The sequence below is a fragment of the Mercenaria mercenaria genome, chromosome 16 (assembly GCF_021730395.1).
Source record: "Mercenaria mercenaria strain notata chromosome 16, MADL_Memer_1, whole genome shotgun sequence".
Classification (NCBI taxonomy): domain Eukaryota; kingdom Metazoa; phylum Mollusca; class Bivalvia; order Venerida; family Veneridae; genus Mercenaria; species Mercenaria mercenaria.
In genome coordinates, this window is record NC_069376.1 from 58,664,666 (window position 1) to 58,688,367 (window position 23,702).

General features: G+C 36.3%; 2 protein-coding genes across 5 annotated transcripts; one reads left to right on the forward strand and one right to left on the reverse strand.

Annotated features, from left to right (window-relative positions):
• Window positions 1–504: 504 nt before the first annotated feature.
• LOC123540237 (uncharacterized) lies at window positions 505–13,023 on the reverse strand. 4 transcript variants are annotated; one of them, XM_045325086.2, is made up of 6 exons: window positions 12,493–13,023; window positions 8,881–9,016; window positions 4,851–4,951; window positions 4,008–4,124; window positions 3,194–3,325; window positions 505–2,169 (listed from the first exon to the last, which is right to left on the reverse strand). In XM_045325086.2, exons 2-6 carry the CDS (start codon window positions 8,984–8,986, stop codon window positions 1,849–1,851), a joined length of 777 nt encoding a protein of 258 aa, XP_045181021.2. In that variant the 5' UTR covers window positions 8,987–9,016; window positions 12,493–13,023; the 3' UTR covers window positions 505–1,848. The 4 variants fall into 4 exon arrangements, with proteins under 4 accessions (XP_045181021.2, XP_045181020.2, XP_045181022.2 ...); XM_045325085.2 differs by lacking the exon at window positions 8,881–9,016 and adding an exon at window positions 9,448–9,593 and having other exon boundaries at window positions 12,493–13,022; XM_045325087.2 differs by lacking the exon at window positions 12,493–13,023 and adding an exon at window positions 9,448–9,585.
• A 3,188-nt stretch (window positions 13,024–16,211) lies between these two features.
• LOC123539845 (solute carrier family 23 member 1-like) lies at window positions 16,212–22,360 on the forward strand. The gene is made up of 3 exons (XM_045324630.2): window positions 16,212–16,601; window positions 20,160–20,259; window positions 20,701–22,360. Exons 1-3 carry the CDS (start codon window positions 16,245–16,247, stop codon window positions 22,236–22,238), a joined length of 1,995 nt encoding a protein of 664 aa, XP_045180565.2. The 5' UTR covers window positions 16,212–16,244; the 3' UTR covers window positions 22,239–22,360.
• Window positions 22,361–23,702: the final 1,342 nt, after the last annotated feature.

A 23,702-nucleotide genomic window follows, 5' to 3' on the forward strand; every position in this document is an offset into this window, starting at 1 on the left:
GTGGTTTCAGGCACCAGACGAAATTTCCACCTATATCACATAGAGATTTGGAACATTCCTTTTCCAATGCCTTTAACAGGTGTTCACCAACCTGATTTATTTATTTATTTATTTGGGTTTTACGGCGCACCAACACAGTATAGGTTATACGGCGCCAAACAGGACTACAAATTTTGGTTTCATATCTCATTTACATCGAAATAAAAACATGAGGTATGGAAACAAACCTGGTTTATGTATACAGCACTCCCAAATAAGATATTTTGCATAGATCAACGCAATGATAATTTACCTTCTGTATTGAAATAACATTAACTTCAAAGAAGAAATTTTTCAAAACATTTTTTCTAGACATTTCAATACACTTTCGTCTCAGTCATTACGACATTCCTCGGCTAAATCATAAAATAAAAAAAATAAAAAAGTTTATGAATTATATGATACAGTATGATATGATACGGCATCACATATATGATATGATAGACACAAGATATAACACAGAAGTTAACAGTTGTAAATACATTTAATTAGAACTTGAGACAATAAGATTGACAAATAGATCTCTACTAAACTCTAATAAATTTAAACATTTAAAATCAAATGTAAAGTAATGAGCAAGGGCTTTCCAATATATACTTGAATGTACATGAACTGAGTATATAAAACACAAATATGTCATGTGCAACGGTAATTGACACGAAAACGGCAAAAATAGTATAAGCCGTTTTGCCTGGGCGTAACAAGAGACCCAAGAACCGAGACAGTATCTTTATGGGGCGTATAGGGTATCGACAAAGAAATGAGCCGCGCCATGAGAAAATCAACGTAGTGGTTTTACGACCAGCATGGATCCAGACCAGCCTGCGCATCCGCGCAGTCTGGTCAGGATCCATACTGTTCGCTAACGGTTTCTCTAATTGCAATAGGTTTTAAAAGCGAACAGCATGGATCCTGACCAGACTGCGCGGATGCGCAGGCTGGTCTGGATCTATGCTGGTCGCAAAGCCACTATGTTGGTTTTATTATGGCACGTCTCAAATTAAGATTTTATCATCGTTTCTTACAATAAAGTAACATCACACATTCACACAGAAACGTAAACACATCATATAGACTCTAGATTAAATTAAATTAAAACGACAATGGAAACAACATGCCACAATACAATCGCTATTTACACATGCGCAACGAAAAAAAGACGTCCGGTCAATTCCTTTACTTATGTAAAACTTATCTGGTTGGACATTAAGCACTGAATATTTGTTCTGGGCTAATATGTTGAAAATATTAAATCCTTCTGCTAGACTGACGACCAAAAATATATATGTGGAGTATAAGTAAGTTTGATCGAAATAAAGCACAGGACATATTGCAACATTTCTTGCATGAACGAAAAATTATTAACTCACCGTGCTGTCTAATGAGCAAAATTAACCATTACATTCGAAATTACTGCATTACCCGTTTTCATCCGAAATGATGAGATGATAAATACGATTTATAACCAAAATTTCTTTTATTTATCATTATCTTTTACTAGCCATCATTCATAACATACAGTAAAATCTGTGGTACAGACCATCTGAGAACAGCGGCCACCTGGCAATTAGTACTTGTTTCATTTCTGACTAATATTTGCAATTAATGCCACATACAAATAAAGATCACTTTTCGACTTAAACAGCTGTAGTCTTGATATACATGTATATGAATCAATTTAATAAATAAAAACTGGTAATTGCTTTACGTAAGTTTGTATCTCTCTTCTTTGGTACACATTTACTGATCAAACGAACACAATTCCGTTTAATATCTAATCAAAAGTAATGTTTCACTGGGATAAGCCAATCACGACTCTTCTAACTTCTCAAGTAGACCGAGTTCTTGTATGGCATGATATTGGTCAGGTATCTCCATCAGCGCGTGCAGCGCAAACGCAGTCTGTCTATTTCTCGCGTGACTCATTACTTCGTAAAAATTCAAGAACTGGAAATTATCAAAGTTTCTTTTTGGCAGTTTTTCGTCGAATTCTTTCATCATACCCCAGGGTCCGTCCCCCACGCCCACACAGATGATTGACAGCGGATAATTCGACGCCTCTACAATTGCTTGGATGGTTTCCTCCTCGGAGTTCACTTGTCCGTCTGCCGCTATCACAAGTATATGATACTGAAATATACAAGTTCTACATGTTAATTTCTTCTAACATGATAGCAAGTGAAAGAAAATAGAAATCACAGCAACTGGTTAGTTGGCACAAGGTAACGTAAGAATTAGTTTCCAGCATGACATGGTTTCCTAATTCTGTTATAGCAACAGAAATTCGATCCTGATTAAAAATGGAGATTAATCTCTGTTCTCTTGTAATAGAGTGCTTTAAAACTGAAGAACCAACAACATTACTTAAATTCTGTAACTCGAAGTTCGCTGTGCAACACCTTTATTTGACCTTTAAAAAGCTAAGTTAGATTCCTTCCCGTACCCAAAATGGTACCGTGTTGCCTTCCTATTTAAAAGCTGGAACGAAAGTCGCTACATGGCCTACACTGTGTTGGAGTTGGTTAAACCAAACAAACACAAGGCCATTAGACCTTTAAAAGGTTAGCCCAATATTTTGACAAAAAAACTAAAACAACACCAAGGGTCGTTTTACAGAGAATTTGAACAGCATATAATTCATGTATATTGCTCTATAAAACGATTGTCAATTTACTGATATATACATGGACTGCATAAAGGGGCCACACTTTCGAACAGTTCAACGTCTTTAAGAACTCACCATTTTCAAAGAACTGTTATATCTTCGTTTCGATACATTTGCAATAATGTTCTAGTGATGAAAGTGGAACGTAGTCTTCAGAAATGCTTTACTTTTATTTCTTTACAAATGGCATTCATTTGTAAGAATATTTTGCGTAACCAGTTGTACGGGACAGTACGGCAGAACATGTAATGGACAGGTAGATTGTTGGTAAAGATGTTTTTTGTCCAGGACGGATGATTTCAGACACAATGTCTTTCAAATCGTAACGGAGAATATATACCTCACCCGGGGATTGAATTCACGACCCCGCGATCCGTAGATCTGCGCTCTCCATACTGAGGTAAGCGGGCGGGCTTTCTGTGTTTTGACGATATACAATGTCCTGCTAAACCTGAACAAAATGGCACAAACGACTCCGTATTGTATTACCTTTTTGGTACATCTTACAATGTCAATAGCTTTACGGATAAGCGGTGCAAAGTTGGTAGGTCTGTAAAGCTTTATGGTTGGTGTTATCTTATTGTACGTCTGAAGGACCTCCCGGAAACCAACACATGAACCCTGAAAATTAAAAATCAGTCATTACCCTTAAACTAAAGTAGAAGTAGCGTTTTGTCAACAGTTTTTTTCTCCATTTTTTCTCTGTTTAAAATCATCTGTGGATACAAATTATATACTATATCCGGCGAACAAAAGAAATATACCGTTAAAAGAGACTTCATCATGTCGTTTAGTCAGCAATAGCTTAAAATGAAAATTTAAGATTGCTCAACAGAAAGTATGTACACTCTAAAGTGACTTGACCATCATCATGCATTTAAGTTTTTCTTTTCGGGGCGAAGAACTTGATAGATAATAAAACCCCAAGCTATAAAAATGATGTGCCTGTTGAAAATCTGGATCCTGTTGTTTTGAAACTTTAACAGGCGATTAAACTAACGGTCGATTAACTTTTAGGGTTATATTCTAACATTTTAATCAACTTAGAAAAACAAATGTGCCAGTTAAGGATTATGAACACTAAAATGTCTTTACAGTAAAATTTAAAAATCATATTAGTAATTCCCACCAAGACTAGTATTTTGAATCAGGATTTAACAGGTGGTTAGTTTAACAGCCCGTTAAAGTTTCGAACAACTGGACCCTGAACAATATCTAGAGATCTTAATAGATACCGACGGCTGATATCACTGCGTTATCACTGCATTATCACTTTACAAAGTAGATCTATTAAGATACGTACGTAATCTTTAAGACAAAATATGTCATCTCCTTTGGTCTGGAAATCACCGAATCCATAAGCAGGTATCAAACCATCAGAGTCTAGGGGCTGCAATGTTTCCCCGAGAATACATATAACCTGAAATATCAACATGAGACATGATAAAATCTAAATAACTTGGTGAGTTGTCTTGTTCCAGTTAGATTGTCTCCATTCAGTTACAGCATACTTTTCCGAGTACCAAATTATAGTTCGCATCAGCACAGGTCAAAGCGTTTAGTCCTGGGTCTAGTTCTTCATTTTGTGTGAATAAATTTGTCTTAAGAAGATAATTACGCTTCGTATGAAGTTAAACATTATTATTATTTATTTGCTAAAATGCACGAACGAAACGTAATTATGAAGTCTGTTCTAAGTTGATCCAACAGTTACATACTTATACAAGTTAAACTGAAATAATGTCAAAACCATGTGATACATGCACCCCCCCCCCCCCCTCCCCCCCGCAGTCCCCACCCCCATCAAGTCTTGACAGAGTTAGTCCAAAACTAGTGTATAACTAATATATCGGACTGGACACTGCAGACAAGCCGTATACTTGCTGTTGATAACCAATATACACATGTCCACTTCATGTTGATGATATTGTACCAAATTTCATTTTAGTTCAGTGGAATTAAGTACACAGTCTCCGAGGACCATAATTCTAGAAAAAATATTATTGGACTGCATGGAAGTCTCAACAATATGCGCAAGGCCACTAATTTATGTTGATGATTACTCAAGTAAGTGTGACGAGAGACTAACAGAAGGGCAATTCAAACACAGTATGGCCCTCAGGGGTAGCAAGGTATAAAATTGTACCTCCTGATAAGGGTTGAGACAATCTTCACTGATATCGTGCAAACTTTTTCCATCAAAAGTTTTCTCCCCTTGAACTTTGTTACTCATGGTGTAATCGATCCCTGGAACATACAGAAAATAATCTTATACATTAATGATAAGCCGCTAAAATACATCTCATGAAGTTTTCATTATTTTGCTCTGATATACTATTTTTTTGTTTTGAAATTTTAATAAAACGTTGACAATGGCATTGCTGGAAACATCACATGTTTGGCAGTCATGCAATGTAGAGTTATGGTTCTTGTCTATCTAACACCATTATAAACGGTGACTAAATACCAAGTTACAAGGTTATTACTGGATATGTACCGGCTTACATGTAACTTTAAACAACAACTCTCTAATCTATTAACTAATCAAACGACAGCAGTGTTATATTTTAGCAAAGCAGACGACTTTTTCTCTCCGTATTTAGCAAACTGACGACAATTCTTCCATCTTTTAGCAAATTTAATGAGCAAATCAAATATTTCTACTTCAGGCTTTAAGGTCAACTACCTTTAGTACCTTGTTAAAGGATCAATACACTATTACTGAAATGCCAGCTGATTATTGGCGTGGCTCTGCAGATAATTTCCTCTGTTTCCAGTAACGTAATTGTGATCATGGATAACATAACAACTTAATATAAAATGTCATAAAGAGGAGATAAAAGATATTATTATAATCAATAAAATATCTAGCTGAAAGAAATTTAGAACTTAATGATCGCATTCATTTGATATGAAATATTCAGCGGCTATACTCACAGCAGCATGGCTAACTGCACATGAATTCCACGAAAACGATTTATTAAAATATCAAATCTGGGTTAGGTTAGAAATCTATATCTACAAATATACGTTCAAAAAGTCCGGGGCAGTTTTACAGTAAGGAGCACGGCCCCGAGCTTCGTAATTTAAGCTATGCCGCTGGTTCTTAGTTTCTGAAATATTTATGATGTACATTGTGTGAAGATCATAAAACACAGAAATATTCTAGGGTAATAATGCCGGTAATTACATGGTGTATATGCAAATACTGAATGATCCATATATTTGCATAACGTTTCATGTTATTTATGAATACAGTCATAGAACGTTCAGTAAATACGGACTGTTTTATTGAAATGTAAGTAAACTGTACATATCAATACATGCGTGCACCTACAGATTTCCGCGTGCTCTTGTAAAAAAAAAAAATGTAAACGCGCAACTATGTTCTACACGTACACGTTTATATTAGCGTGCTCTTACATAAAGGTGTCTACGCATTATTTTATACGTGCACGTATATTCGTAACTGTGCTCGAACTCGAAACAAATAAGGAAGTAAATCCCGGTTTACAAGTAACAACTGAACATGTAAAAACTATTTTGTACTGTTGAGCACGTACACACACACAAACACCAAATAGAGCATACCACGCTATAAGAATCAATGGATTTTTCAGCCATCAGGTGATCCTTTTCGCTGTGACAAATCCTTCTATCATATATTATATAGATACACATGGTACCTGTGCTTCCGGCGGAACACAAGAACCACTGGTGGCTGACGACGTCAAACCGCGAGCCGTTTCGTTACGAAGACAGGTAATGGTTTCGTTGTGAGTATTTGTTTACATACACGCCTCACACACCCCTGTGTTACTGGAATTCATAAATGTGCATATAAAGGTAAGAGTATTTGTGTGAAACGTAAGCTGTATATCTTTACCAATTGTTAGCAAAGCAAACATATGACTAATTTGCAGTTGTTTGATCGTGTGTTGAATAAAATCAGACAGTTTCTTTTTGAATGTGTTGTTTTATACAGCAAATTCATGATAAACACAAGCATCCGTTATTAAATGTAATTATTGTGCTTAAACTTTCAGCTTTTGAAAACGAGTTCAACATATTTTTCGTCTGTACATGTTTTTCGTTTGATTTTATGCCTCTATTCCTACAAAAAATGCCTTTAATACTCGGTCGTGTTTATAAGAAATGAGTATGGGTTTTCTCTCGAAGTCACTGCATTAGGTATGGGTTTTCAACTGAAGGTGTATGTGTTTTCTATTGAAGACATCAACAGAATATGTCTAGGGTTTCTTCTGAAGCCATTAGATAATTATACATGTATGCTGACCTTTAATATAATTTGTTTAATTTGTTGTGTTTAACATTAGGGAAAGATGATTCATTCTCGTCTGTTTAAGTTTCACTTAAAAGCATTCATAGACATCTAGAAACAACTGGGCCGCAATGTGCTTTACACTAAAATCTCCAGAGTCAATCAAATGAAAGAAATTCATCCATTCATGTAAACGACCACAATCAGCTAAATGAGCGGTAACAGACGGCAATAATGTTTTAAGTTGCTGAACTACCATTTGTACAGTTTGTGTGTCCGCCATTACGTCATCAGGGATGTCATTTGCATTTTCCATTAGTTCATACTCCTCAATGTCGGGCTCTGAATCCGAATATAACACTGTGGTGTCCAACAGTTCCGATAAATCAGCAACTGAATCGGTTGCCTCAGTTGAAGATAAGTTTTCGACATGTTCTTGGTCGACTTCTAATTGTGAATATAATTGACGATGAACTGATTTTGATGGTGTGTTGATTTTGTGTAGTTTTCGAACTGGGCTGTCGCTGACTGAAGATTTGGTATGTACTATCATTTTCCTAGATTGGGGATCAAAACTGATTTCTTTGCCGGTAACATTAGACCCCAATACATTGTATGTCCTTTGGCGATTACTCCTCCCGTCAATGGACTTCCACATGTAGGACACCTTTTTTGCCGGGTGATCCTCAACACAATGACACACTGTGTCTTTTATGCTCTCAAATGTAGAGTCACAATAGCTGCATATAAGATTCTTAAAAAAAAAAAGAAAAAGAAAATCGACTTTGTAACGAAACACATACTATTTTGTTGTACTTCGTATAAAAACCTAGACACACTCTGTGCGAAACACAGACACAAAAAATGATGTATATTGCCGATTTTAATAATGTTTTCGTAATGACAGAGACATCTTATTGTAGCAGGAACAAATATTCACTGATATCTCGACAAGTGACTCTTTCTTTGATTATTTTATCTTACTTTTATACCGTTTTGCAAATAAACAAGGATTTTTATGTAACAATAGTAACTGAACACTAATAAACACAAAAAAATTTAAGAAAAAACAAAATGTCGCATATACGCATACACAAACATAACATACACATTAACTCACCATTTCTCTGTAACTATCCAAAGATCCACACCGAAAAAAAGCAAAATATATTAAAATTTGTAAACCGCATATGCATGCCACGCTAGATGTAAACAAATACTCACAACGAAACCATTACCCGTCTTCGTAACGAAACGGCTCGCGGTTTGACATCGTCAGCCACCAGTGAGAACGAGACAGCAATGAAACATGTCATGGAATATTAAACTTCTAATGGTTAGATATTGGAGAACTAACATAATCAGCAAACACTTAATGTTTAAATAAGAAGCACACTGAAAAGCTTGTTAGTGCTGATACAAAGACAAAAGCAGAGATCCATGTGATGTATGACTAAGTTATATTATATAGTGATAGTATAAACAAAAAAAGAAGTTATCTTCCAAGAAAATTATATAATCATATTAAAAAAACAATACTAAGAAAAAGAAAAAAAAGGAAATAATTAGGTTAATTGTTTATTCAACATCAAGACAATAAATTCTACCGCTGATATTATATACATATATAAAAGAAATAATGATGAGTCAGCATATTTTAAAGACAATGATAGCCTTTCTTCTTTCCTTTATTGATACATTATTTACATTTATAATAACATATCAATAAGTGTACATGTACAGCCAAGAAAATAAGCAAATGGGTCGGACTGAAAGTTCTTGCAACATCAGTATTAAAACGGCCCTTCCCAAAAACGTTAAAAGGTAATTGAGACATACTTTATAGAAACCTATAATGATTTATTTAGTTCATGTTATTTCTAAAAGATCTTACCAAAAATAAGGCTACACTTTTTAAGACCTCCTTCAACCAGTGCTTGACCCAGATCTCGGAGGTTACAGAACCTATCAGTGTTGATTCGAAGTGTGTTTTCTGCCATATTGTGTGTATTTGTTAGTAGTAAACCGTCCTACAAAAAGCAAAGTGAAACAAAATGTCTACGCTACTACTGTTAAGACAGGATCTGTTGACGGTTACACTATGTGTTTGCCCATGCTAAACTATTGACTATATTGTATATCGACTCTTTAAAGCATTACTACATGCAAATTACTATTAAAAAGAAAGCTTTCATTCTAAGATAATTGTTTTTGGTATTTAAACAATGACACTGTTATAATACATATAATAAAAATATGCCACTTGACTAAAAACTGCTGTATTGTTTACAAATGTATCTTTTGAGAAAAAAAAACTAACCCGAAATAAATACACACAATCCCAAAACAAAGAACTATTCTAGTGTTTCGGTGAAACTTAAAACAATCATGCAAAAATAAATAAACATGCATTAATGCTTTAAAGAATAACACAAGCTATTTTACAACATGACCGACATACCAATTACGAGACCACACTTGCGCATGCCCTCCTCGCGCATGGCGGATGTGACGTCTCTCAAGCAAAGGAAACGTTCCTGGTTGATTTTCAAGGAATTCTGCCTTTGAAACATGATTCTTTTCCACAAAGCTCTCTAACAAGCTGGTCTAAAAGAAATTCTTGAAACGTTAACTAGTAGCCTATAATACATATCTTAGAAAATAATAAAGACGAATTTATTTTATCTTTCAAATGAAACAAGAGCCACATTGGACAGGTCAGCCCCACCCAAAAGAAAATTGTTCGTGTAAAAGATGGTGAAGAAGAGAACATATTCTGACATAAAAACATGTCCTTCATCTTTGTATGCACTTTAATTTAAATTTAATGAAAGGATATAATAAAAAAAAAGTAAGCAAAAATAGTTATGCTTTTTACACTGCACTCACTCTTCATTGCCTCCACTGTTATTGCTTAAGTTATAAAAGTTTTAGAATTCTTCTCGAAACAAGGGTGTAATTATCAAGAGGGAAGTCATTCAAAAAGTGACCAAGGTAGAGTTTATAACTTTAAATATAAAATGATCAAACTGCATCATAATGAGCTGCATACATATAATGTATGTATATACACTCAGAGACAAGAGGGCTATGAGGTTCACAGAGACTTTTCTGACCTATAAATTTAGACTTGCTGCTGACTAAGTTCAGGAAAACATCGTTCATGTGGATCGTGATAAAAATTCTTTGGTTTAGGCAAGCGAAAAATTGACAAAATTGGTTTAACCATTTGAATTAACTTGACAGAGATCCATACAAGGATGTTACAGACAAGTTTAGTGAAGATCCTTCAAACTGTCCAGGACAAGAAAAGTATTATCACTGGTAGCTGCGGGACAATTAGAGCAAAGATGGGACACATCAATACCAAAATGCTGCATACGAAATTTCGAAAGATTCACACAACGGTTCATAAGAAGAAGTCATTTTTTTCTATTTTTAGCTCTGGCTGACCATAAAAGAGGTCGCACAGAACTATTAGACAGATAACTCGAATGATGCAGTATTGATGCTAAAGGTCAGGTTTGGCGGAGGACCATCAAAGATTTTGATCGACTGCCCTTAACCCTTACCTAGACACGATTGATTCTGCCTCTGCGACCAGTGTAGATGATGATCAGCCTGCACATCCGTGCAGTGTGATCACGATCTGCATTGTTCGCTATTTAGCCAGTATCTTTTTTGGTAAGCACCCCTTTTCAAGTTAATGGTACTGTCCAAATTGGAAGATGGACAAGTTCATTATGGAAATTTAGCAAAGTAAGGGTTCAAGGACCAAGCGGATCCATATTGGCAACCAAACAAGTTTGATACAGACTACGTTTGGTGTAGATCCATCTGGTGTTTCATGATAAGCTGTTTATTGTTTTTCTTTTATATTTTTATCTCTAGCAGCCCTTAAAATAAAAGAGAACACACTTAAGAGAAAGAATGAAAATGCAAGGTTGCTAAAGTTTGGTTTAATTCTTACCAGTAGTTTCAAAAGAAGGCGTTAAAGCTAAACTATTGACACGGGACGATGGAATGTTAAAATGTCAGGATAACTGCTTACTAGTATTTAGATAATTACTGTCAAAACAGTGGCATTTTATCAAAATTATGACCTTACATTGAATAAAGTCTACTGCCCGGTATGTTGAATAAAACCAGTGACCAATCATCATTCTCGAGCTGGTAGGTTTTAGGCTAAAATATGATATTTTGTTAGAATTTAGAAAGGTATAGTTTTCACGTCGGTGTAAAAGATATCACAGAAATGCAATGTTGGAAAAAGGGTTTGATAATAAATATACTAGTAGTCAGTGACTTAGTTTCACTTTAATGTTTCATCATCCAGTAGATTTAGTAGGTATTTTATGCAAAATGTTTTTATGTCAGAAAAATCTCCTCGTAACTACAAAAAATTAACTTTATTTTATGACTGGCATCTTCCTGCCTGGTTGGTAGGTTCCGAAAACATGGTTTCAATTTGGTATGGCCTTAAAAGAAAAGTAAATACAATATTTACACGAAGTATTAATAAACCAATAAATAGCGCGTCTATAATTCAATACATTCAGATCATTTGCGCTTTTTTTATATAAGACAGGGCAAGAGCGGGTGAGAGAGAGAGGGAGAGAGAGATGATCCAAGGAACACCTTAAGCTAATAGTTAACATGAAATGCACATTGGAAGTAAATTATATGTTTGTTTTGTCCTTTTGGCTGTCCCAAATATATTGTAATTAATTTTCAGGAGGCATACGACTCCTAATGTAGAATAATATGTATATTTTTTCCAAAATGACAAAATTTTAGAATGGGCGCAGATCTCAGCCACCCATTCTGGATCCGCACATGAAACATATGGTCTCGTATACACATTTCAAATAAGTGAAATGAGTTTAAAGTTTTATGGCAGTGAAACCTTTTATGCTTATGCGAGAAATACTTTTGTGTAGAGGTAGAGCGTCTGACTCATAACCAGTGGGTATCGAATTCCAGTTCTTAAGCACGAGTACCGGTCTGAATTTCCAGAGTGCGAACATGCGATAGGTTGTAAAATTATACAATTTTCTTTTATGAAACCCCCTAATAAGTTATAAAAAAACTTTGTTTGGTCTCTAATTTTGATAAACAAATCATAACAAATCCGAAATCTGTACACTGTGAATACACAAATGTCGAGAGTTTAATAATTAACTTGGTAATTGAAGCATAATTCTTCTCAGACCCGAGATTTTATCTAAACATCACCGCGTATGCAAGGATTTCACTAAATGTATGTCGAGGCAGATCTTTAAGCTGTCAAAGTGCACTTTGTAAACATGTAAAATAGTAGATAAAACAAACATGTAGATGTGTACATGTAAATGTAGGTCGACGTATGTCTTTAGCAGTTTAAATAAATTAATGACCGAGTTCAAGGGTATAAATGAATGGCGATATGTGTACATGAATTCATCTAACAGTGGTAAAAATAGTTTGAAGGTGGTGACCTTTATAATCAAAAGAAATATTCACTCACCTGTAAACGTATTGTATATATACCGTCCCAGTTACAAATACACACTGTCCTGGATAAACTGACCACCGGTTTTGTTTATTTTCCTTTCAGTTCATATTCGTAGTATAGTGTACTGAATAAGTGAGTAAATACAAATCGAAATGTAAAGTCGGTTTTTACATTAATTCAAAATTACACAAACGCACTGATCCTTGCATTAATGTACAAATTATTTGTTAACAGAAAAAATCAATATGACTGTATACCACGGTACGGTAGCTTATTGGAATTCCTATGCTACTGCTCGCAAATAACTATTTGTTGAGCTATAAATTCCCACAACCGTTGGTTTATAGACCTCGAAAATGATTAATTCATCATTCACTTGGGTAACATCCATTAATATTTTCTGGTTTTATCGAAATCTTACTTTGCCGAAACGAAATATCATATTGCAGTTACGCAACAGTAGAAAGTTATTAGGAAATAATACTGATTCATCAGACAATGATGCTGAAGCACTTCAGACCAAACAACCGATTTTCCTATAGTTGTGGTTAAGTATGTTGGTTTACCGAAAACTTATCTAAAGTAAAACAGTAATTTCCAAAGGTTTCAGCTTGTTTCGATTTGTAAGTGGGTTCAAGGAACGAGTGGTTGATTATACCTTTTCGTTCATACAGCTAGGTCAATAAATAGTTCTTAACATGTTTCTGGGAAAAACTGAAACTTGTCTGTCTCTGCAACATTAATGACAATAAATTTATATCATAGACGTTTCGATGCGTGTAAAAATATTTTAGCTGATAATCATTTCTTGTGTCGCTTAATGCCGCTTAATGCAAACACATGTTTGAAAAGACTAACATATGTGAGGTATTCATTTTTATGGTGGATGATTTGTGCCATTTCGTTTTTGGTTGCGGGTTAATCCCGCTACCAAAGTTAAGTGTATTTCTGACAATCATGTAGTATCTTTATTTGATTCCAAATCACATCCAAAGGAAGGATGTTCATGTGCTACACAAAGTAGACCCATTCAAGAACAATGCGGATGAATTATCAATGAAAAAGTAGCTCTTACTCATCCTCATCCATTCACACTGGCCATTTAGGTTATATAAGATCTGTCAATGATTAGGTATTCCAGCCCATGGTTACATCACTGACTTCCAGCTGTTCATGTAAGGTCAGGCAGAGTTTATCTTAGATATGAGGCACATTAGTATTTGTTTCTTATACATGTATATTTATAGATTTGCATTCTAAATGAAAATAATTCTAGCAAAACCCGCAACCACCAGGCATCTCAAGGCTTTGATTTCGTTCTGTCGCAGCGACACTAGGACAAACGTCGTCATGGCGCCCGGCCCGTCGGAATGCCGCTTCGCCCAACCTCGCCCCGCATATTTTCAAAATGTGTATGCCTCCGTGCTCTATGTCAAGTTCGAGTTTTGTCTAGGCATATACTGTAAACATAGTATTTTGTAACATAAACGTTATTTGCCGCAATATATCCGCATTAAGAGGCACAGAAATTTAAGCCTTGCAAATAAAACAACATGAGAAAGGCCATGATTAAAATGTCAGTACTTACTATCAGAAACTCACATTGGCACAAAATAATATGACATAATATGACAATTCAAATGTAATTTTATTAATTGACGTATATTTTACATACAAAATACCACTGATGATTTTGTATTACAGTAGTCGATATTTTCTTGACAGAATTAATGTTACTATAAATGAAAAACAGAAATGCGGAACACGGTTGACTTTCCCCGTGACGGTTTCATGCGACAGTGAGTCTAGTTTCATTCACCTTCTCTTGCGGAGAACAAAAATTGAGTCAGCACTGTTGCGAAATCAATTAAGCATGTCTGGTAAGACTGCATATCTAAATTACTGATCCAGATTGGCGTAAAACCTATTCAATTATATTTTTGCCACTGCACTTGTTCTGTCAAGAGATGTTGTACATGTACTGTCATGTCGGCAAGCAAAGGCGTGAGGTCTTGCGAAAGTTATATTTCTTTGCGAATAAATTTTTCGGCGTTAGCTGAATAACATGGATTTTGACCTAGATTCTGTAGTAATCGGGACACGGGTGCGCGCTGAGAAGATAAACTATTTATTAAGTCATAAATGGTATTGAATATCAGAAGGTACATATTAACTGGAAGATATTTAGTAGTTTTTTTTACCCAGAACTAAAATGATTTATTCTAATTTTAAAGTTTTTAGTAATTTATCACCGCAAGAGAAATCGAAAGTAAACTTCCTACCCCGTTGCGTACCTCGCTTGCAGATGAATGAGTACATGCAACTGTAATGTCAGTGTACACAGTTTCGGACTTTACGCGGTTTCGCACACACGGCAAATTCATGTTCTTCGTGAAAATAAAGTTTTTAGTAATTTATCACCGCAAGAGAAATCGAAAGTAAACTTCTTCCTCCGCTGCGTACCACGCTTGCTGATGAATGAGTAGTGGCTGGTTGTACAAGTAACTGTAGAGTCAGTGTACCCAGTTTCGGACTTTACGCGGTTTCACACACACGGTTCTTCGTGAAAATAAAGAAGAAAATTTAACAATTCTTTGTTATTATTTCACGAAACTGAGTTATTCCCTACATAATTTGACACCAGGGGTCAACCAGACGAAAACAATAACAACACCAATGGAGGCCAGTAGGTCAGCTGAAAAATCTTCAATTTCATGAAAATAATGACTATGCAAACAACAAAAATGTGCAAATTAAATTTAAAAATGACTATTCCATCATATATTACGTAAGTATTTACCTATTACTTTACCCAAATAAAAATATTTCAACATTTCCTGAATGTCTCACAATCTGCAAATGTTTTTTTATTTCTTTAAGTTTTTTTTATTATTATTTAAACTGAGAACTTAATCAAGTAATTAGAGTTATGGGGGTCACTAGTGATTTAAAAGCTAGGGTTTTATTTTCATTTCAGGTATTCAACTGCTTTAGCCTTTTCCGGTCCAACTAATTGTATGCTGACCGACATATTGTGCTAGTGGGTTACTTATGGGGGATTCTAACCAGAATCAGCCCAGGACGTCAAATCATTTTGGCCTTCTATCACTGAAAGGGTACCTATTGATCATTTTAATTTGCTGCTTAGCTGAAATATTTGAAAATGAATAATGTTTTCACATATGCATAGAATTATCCAAATCTTTTCTGTCTGTACATTCTGTTTAATTCTGAATTTTTAACATTATTACCTCTACGCCGTTTGTCTTTTTAAAGAAATTTCTTGTTTCATTTTATACCAATATGTAAGTTCCTGGTTCAGGATCGAAATAATTTGTTCAAGCTGAAACTTCCAGATTTACTGGATATCATAGAACTGAGGAACTAAGTTGTGGTGATGGTGCACGTCAACTAGGCTAATCGGCACACTATATGCACGGGCGTGTCACACATGTTCGATATTGACACGTGTATGTGATAAAACTTCATTTCGATCCTTGAAGCTTAATGCCTATAGTGTTACTGGAAATTGATATGCATATAGAAAGTGCAAAATGTACATGTACTTGTATACTAATAAGGCAACATTTTAAACTTCACCTGTCTCCTAGTTACTTCTGCTCCAATTATATATTTACTCATGCGACATATGCGACACATGCATCTATACAGGTAAATACGAAGGAGAAATCATCATTTGTATGAAATATACAGGTAGTTAAATGGGAGATCACGTACATGAAACGCGAGATTCGTCGCTAAATATGGGTATGGAAATGAAGGAAGCTGTGGCTGAAAAAATACAAACGCAAGGGTACGGAGAAGGCATTCAGAGATCGGAGGAGAGTGGTACAGGAACCAAACGGATAAGGGAAAGTGAAGAAGGGAACCGTGAACCTAAGGATGATGCTGAGAAAAATCTACGAGCGAGGAAAATTGAAGATTTGCAAAAAGAATTGAAAGAAAACGGAGACGATAGTCATGAAAGAACGGAGACTGGAGAAAGTGAAGGGCTTAAAACGGAAAGGAGTAAAAAGCAAAGAAAATTAGATGACAGTGGTGTTCTGTACTCCGTTGAGGACAATCCACCATGGCATTTATGTATTCTTCTTGGATTTCAGGTAATATTGTTATCAATACTACTAAATTACCTCTTTATTTCATACCATGATAAAAATGAAATGACAGAAAAACAAATATTCACATATTTTTTAATACATTTTCAAGCATCAGGTGCTCATTTTTATTCCTTCGTAAACATACTTGTTATCATGTTTTTACTCCCAGCGTCAAAAAAAAATCTAGAAAAAAAACCCTTTTCATCTTTGAACCGTTACCATGATCATCAAATAGGAAATATCGAGTGCTCACAATTATATGTTTCGTTTAGGCCAATAGTAAAAAATATGACGTCTTGGACTGGAAGTTAGGACCTTGCTAAAAATTCTTAAAGTACCATGAGAATGTCGTGTGATTTTAAAGCGCACAGTTCAATACTAGTTTCTACTGTAGGCTTGAAGAAAAGCTGCCAATAGTTTAAGATAATAAAGCCACCATTACTATTATGACACCTTGGTTTATAAGCAGTTTAATGATAGGAATGTTGTGTCTGATGATGATCTCAGTAAGAATGATCTAGGATCGAAAAGAGCGGATTGACGATATTTTGTATTTCTAATATGTAGAAATTATTGTCAAAGTTGAGGGATAACGCAAGATATACCCGTCCTTTTTTAACATTAGTTGCTACCCATTTTCTTGTAAGTAAACATGTAACATTGTATACTGCCATAATCATCATGGTTGAAGTAATTTAATTGTCGTATTAATAATTAAATTCTGATCAACAGTTTCACTAGAAATGTTTATATAATTCAAGATCTTTTAATAGATTTTTATGCCCCCGAAGGGAGGCATATTAGTTTTCAACTGTCCGTCCGTTCGTTAGTTGGTTGGTTGGTTCGTTCGTCACAACGTTAACTTTTTGCATGAAGGCATTTTACTCGCGAATCACTGCGCCCAGGACCTTCAAACTTCACGTGCTAATAGTACTTATTGAGTACACTACTCCTACTGACTTTGGGGTCACCAGGTCAAAGGTCAAGGTCACAGGGGCCAACGTTAACTTTTTGCACGAAGGCACTTTACTCGCGAACCACTGCACCCAGAACCTTTAAACTTCATAAGCTGATAGTACTTATTGAGTACACCACCCCTACTGACTTTGGGGTCACCAGATCAAAGGTCAAGGTCACAGGGGCCAACGTTAACTTTTTGCATGAAGGCACTTTACTCGCGAACCACTGCACCCAGGACCTTCAAACTTCACATGCTGATAGTACTTATTAAGTACACCACCCCTACTGACTTTGGAGTCAACAGGTCAAAGGTCACGGTCACAGGGACCAACGTTAACTTTTTGCATGAAGGCACTTTACTCGCGAACCACTGCACCCAGGACCTTCAAACTTCACATGCTGATAGTACTTATTGAGAACACCACCCCTACTGACTTTGGGGTCACCAGGTCAAAGGTCAAGGTGCTGCGGGGGCATTCGTCCCCATTAGTGACAGCTGAAGATGCCGTTAACGTTAGCTTTTTATTTTTTTCTGACTACATTTAAAGGGACTGTATTCCAGATTTTGGCGAAAGTGATCTTTCTTTTTTAGTCGTATTATGGACAGGAGTTTTTGCTTCTACTGATCTTAAAATATGAAAAATCAAGAAAAAATGCTCGAGTCGGATATATAGCCCGGGCTGCCTTAACAATAAATACTTACCTCCAGTCTTGACCAGTACATCACAGAGGAATGAGTAAGTAGTAGGCTTACAAGTGAATTTTAGGTGGTACTTATCAATGTTTTATACTGATTAAATGAATATATAAAGCTATTGTAGATATCGTGAAAAAGGTTGAAAAGGGCTCAGAAAATGCTAAGACGCTCCTATGTTACTGCATTTTACGACCACTGTGCCTGTAGCTCCTACGTTACCGACCAGTTCGGACAGATATTATATCATGTTCCCCGATGATTTTATAACTCATGCGTAAAATCGTTATTTTCAATTTCTGCGCAGGTGATATGATCCATAATTTCATATCACATGCGCAACAGCGTTATTTTGTTATCATATCACCCGTTGAGAGATTGATACTTACGCTTTGATTAAAAGACCGAGTCGATAAATTTTCAGACGAGGCGCTTATATAATTATACTTTAGGATTAAACTACCCTTTTCTGGTGCTCTTGCATGTGCGAATCCGGCCGAATTTTCGTTTTTATGCTACGTGCAAAATATTTCGAAAACAACTTTTCATCTAATATTGAATCGAAACTACCCCCATGATATTGGAAATGATCTGACTAAGAAAATGAGTACTCACGCTTATATGTTTCGTTTAGAAAAAAGAAAGTTATCGCCGTTTTTCGAATGTGACTGACTGACGCAAGGTTGAAATATTAGAAAAAGTATACTGTAGGGGTCATCGATATGTAAACGTCTCGACTAAATCTATCAAAAAAGTCTTATTACACAGCAAAGTCGCCATAACAAGTAAATACTCTTTAATTCTGTCTTCATTATTTGGCTAGTAATTACTTTTCAATGTTAAATAAATTATGTTGATTTTCCAGTAAATGTTTTGACCCTTATAATCTTTCGGTATAATAAAATAAACATTGCATTCCTGAGAGGGTGATATGAAAAATGTTCACCCCTCGAAATATGAATATAGACCTCGGCTGGCGCCTCGGTCGATATTCATATATCTCGCGGTGAACATTTTACATATCACCCTCTCAGGAATGCAATATTTATATAATATTCAAGTTAAACTAATGGGAAACTTGCATTGGACATTTATGTAAGGTATAATAATACCTTATATCGGTCTTCCAAGAAATTTAAATCACCAAGTACAATATAAAAAACCCGCCCGCTTAGCTCAGTAGGTAAGAGCGTTGGTCTACGGATCGCGGGGTCGTGAGTTCGATCCTCGGGCGGGGCGTATGTTCTCCGTGACTATTTGATAAACGACATTGTGTCTGAAATCATTAGTCCTCCACCTCTGATTCATGTGGGGAAGTTGGCAGTTACTTGCGGAGGACAGGTTTGTACTGGTACAGAATCCAGGAACACTGGTTAGGTTAACTGCCCGCCGTTACATGACTGAAATACTGTTGAAAAACGGCGTTAAACCCAAAAAAACAAAAAAACAAACAAACAATATAAAAAAGAATCTATTAGTGATATTAATATTGTATCGTGTTTTTTTTAGGAAATGAAACTGTGTATAATGTTTTATTTTGCATAGACCTTATTTATCCCTTTTTCCAAAGAGCTATAAAAATAAATTTATACTTTGCATTTTCATATGGATTTTAGCGACTGAAAAGTGATTATATTAACATGGAACTGGGGATGATAGCAAAGAGTGTTCAAAATGACAGGGGCACATCTTGTATCATACGTCATCATTGACAGTAATTTCTAAATATTAGAGAAAAAAATGGAATTTTCCTACCAGAAATAGTTAAATCCGCATCTTGAAACTAGATTAAACTGATTTTGCGAAGTAACGATTGAACTTGAGAAAAAAGTGCGATATAGGCATCAGCTCCGCTTCTGTTTGGTCTGAGTTTTGTTTTCAATGCCGTACATGTTTACTTCTTTTAGCACTATGTGACGGCTGTTGGTGACATAATTTCTGTTCCCCTGATGTTGGCAGAGTATTTCTGTATGGACCAAGACGTTGTTGGAATCAGCGAGCTAATAGGTGAGTCAGGCTCTCTTGAAGTTACGGGTAACTACGAGTATTTCACTTCAAACAGACAAGAAAAAAATCCCCAAAGAATTTTTGACAAATGAGTCAGTATTAATTATATTAATTTGAAGGGGACTTCGTGGCGGAGTAGTGTGGGTAATTTACCTCGAATCCCCACTACTGCTGTTAGTCTAAACTCAGCTTTGATTGCGAGACTCTTTCATTTGACCGAGGAAATTTTTCCGCCCGGTTACAAAATGTCGATGGTTCTATCACGGTATTCCCCTCGTCCAGAATAATTCTCAAAAGGACCCCGGTGTCTTCCTTCGTCACTTGAACTGGAACCTAAATTATGTCATTGTGACTGAAACACAACCATAATTTACGCCAACATTAAAGTTTACTGAAACTTTATTACTATGATATCTAATAAAACGTTTTTGCTCTTTGCAGGGACTATACTTTTCGTGTCTGGCCTTGCTACATTGTTGCAAAGCACATTAGGTGTGAGACTTCCAATTGTTCAAGGAGGTACTGTCACATTCGTTATACCCACAATTGCCATTCTGCTTCAACCGCAATGGGAGTGTCCGTATGTAACAGCTAGAAACCAATATGGACCGTCGTTAAACATAACTGAGGTTGGATTACCGGAAGTCGGAAGTGATGAACACCGCGAAATGTGGATGTCCCGGATACGTGAAATACAGGGAGCAATTATAGTTGCTTCCCTTTTCCAAGTGCTAACGGGGGCTAGTGGCATATTGACGTATATGCTGAAGTATATAGGACCTTTGTGTATTGTACCAATCATAACGTTGACAGGAATTTCGTTGTTTCCGGCTGGTTCTAAAATGGCGTCTGGTCACTGGTGGATTGCTGTACTTACTATGTTCCTCATAACATTGTTCAGCCAGTACATGAAACGAATCGAAATTCCATGTTTCTGTACGAAAGATCGAGTAGCCTTCTTTACGTTGTTTCCGGTTCTTCTGGGAGTAATGACATCTTTTATCGTGTGTGTCATTTTGACTGCAACGGACGTCCTTCCCAGCGATCAGTCTAAATGGGGACATCTTGCACGTACGGACACAAATATACACGTGCTAAAAGAGTCGAAATGGTTTCGATTTCCTTATCCTGGCCAGTGGGGCTTACCTACAGTCAGTACTGTGGGTGTATTTGGAATGCTTGCTGGCGTTATTGCCGCCATGATAGAATCAATTGGAGACTACTACGCATGTGCAAGGCTGGCAGGTGCTCCTCCGCCGCCATTACATGCAGTCAACAGAGGAGTATTTACGGAAGGGATTGCTTGCGTCCTTGCTGGGGTATGGGGATCTGGAAACGGTACGACTTCTTATGCTGAAAATATAGGTGTACTTGGCATAACAAAAGTAGGTAGCAGACGTGTTGTTCAAATAGGCGGGTTGATGATGTTGATCCTTGGGTGTTTCGGAAAGTTCGCTGCACTGTTTACCTTGATACCTACACCAGTAATTGGAGGGATGTTCATGATAACATTCGGAATGGTAACCGCTGTAGGGTTATCCAATCTTCAATATATTGATCTAAACTCACCACGAAATCTTTTCATTTTAGGGGTTTCTTTATTCTTTGGTCTCAGTCTACCTATGTGGATTGCCGAAAATGACGTCATCAATACCGGAAATGACATCATAGATCAATTATTATCGGTTCTCTTGAGTACTAGCATGTTTGTCGGAGGCCTTGTCGGTTTTATCCTAGATAATACAATCTCGGGAACAGATGAAGAAAGGGGAATTCACTCATGGAGACAGGCGCCATTGACGGTAAAATCAGAACCATCCCTAGCAAATAATGATCTTTATAATTTCCCTTATGTTCAACTTTACTTGGATAAGATTAAATTGTTCAACTATGTCCCTGTGTGTCCTAGGTTCTTAGCAAAGCCTGTAATTGCGGATAACATCTATGTTGACGAGGACATACAAGAGATCACAGAGTGATCTTGGCGCCCACCAATGTGCCATTTTTGAGTGTTCCAAATTTCAAGACTTACTGACTAGCTCAAGGTCAAATTTCATTTCCGTACACAACACTGTGCATGTGGTCCAAATTCGAAAGCTAAGCTGTAGCTTGAGAAATGTGAAAGTAGGTCACTAGATCAATTTCAAGGACGAAATGTGAAAGTAGGTCACTAGGTCAAAATCAAGGTCAAATTACACTTCAGAACACAAATTTATGCATGTGGTCCAAATTTAAAGCCTGTACCTTCATAAATGTGAAAGTAGATCACTAGGTCAGTGTCAAGGTCAAAGTTTGTTTCGGTACACAATCCTATGCATGTGGTCTAAATTTGAAGCCTGTAGCTACAGAAATGTGAAAGTAGGTCACTAGGTCAATCTTAAGGTCAAAGTTCATTTCGGTACACAAAACTATGCAAGTGGTCCAAATTTGAAGGCTGTAGCTCGAGAAATGTGAAAGTAGGTCACTAGGTCAAAATCAAGGTCAAATTTTATTTCGGAACACAGAACTATGCAGGTGTTCCAAATTTGAAGCCTGTACCTTCAAAAATGTGAAAGTAGGTCACTAGGTCAATGTAAAGGTCAAAGTTTGTTTCAGTACACAAAACTATGCATATGGTCCAAATTTGAAAGCTGTAGCTTGAGAAATTTGAAAGTAGGTCAGTAGGTCAAAATCAAGGTCAAATTCCATTTTGGAACACGAAATTATGCATGTGGTCCAAATTTGAAGCCTGTACCTTCAAAAATGTGAAAGTAGGTCACTAGGTCAATGTCAAGGTCAAAGTTTTTTTCAGTGCACAAAACTATGCATGTGGTCCAAATTTGAAGGCTGTAGCTACAGAAATGTGAAAGTAGGTCACTAGGTCAAAATCAAGGTCAACTCATGTCAAGGTTCATCTTGCCACTCAAAACCATACATGTGGTCCAAATTTAAATGTTGTAGGTTATTGACAAGAAGATTTTAAAATCTTTTCCCTATATTAGTCTATATGAACCATGTGACCCCACAGGGCGGGGCCATATTTGACCCTAGGGGGATAATGTGAACAAACTTGGTAGAGAACCACTAGATGATGCTACATTACAAATGCCAAAGCCCTAGGCTTTGTGGTTTGGACAAGAAGATTTTCAAAGTTTTTCCCTATATAAGTCTATATAAACCATGTGACCCCCGGGGCAGGGCCATATTTGACCCTAGGGGATAATTTGAACAATCTTAGTAGAAGACCACTAGATGATGTCATATACAAAATATCAAAGCCCTAGGCCCTGTGGTTTTGAACAAGAGGTTTTTCAAAGTTTTTCCCTATGTAAGTCTATATAAACCATGTGACCCCCGAGGCGGGGCCATATTAGACCCCAAGGAAATAATTTGAATCATCTTGGTAGAGGACCACTAGATGATGCTTCATACCAAATATCAAAGCCCTAGGCTCTGTGGTTTTG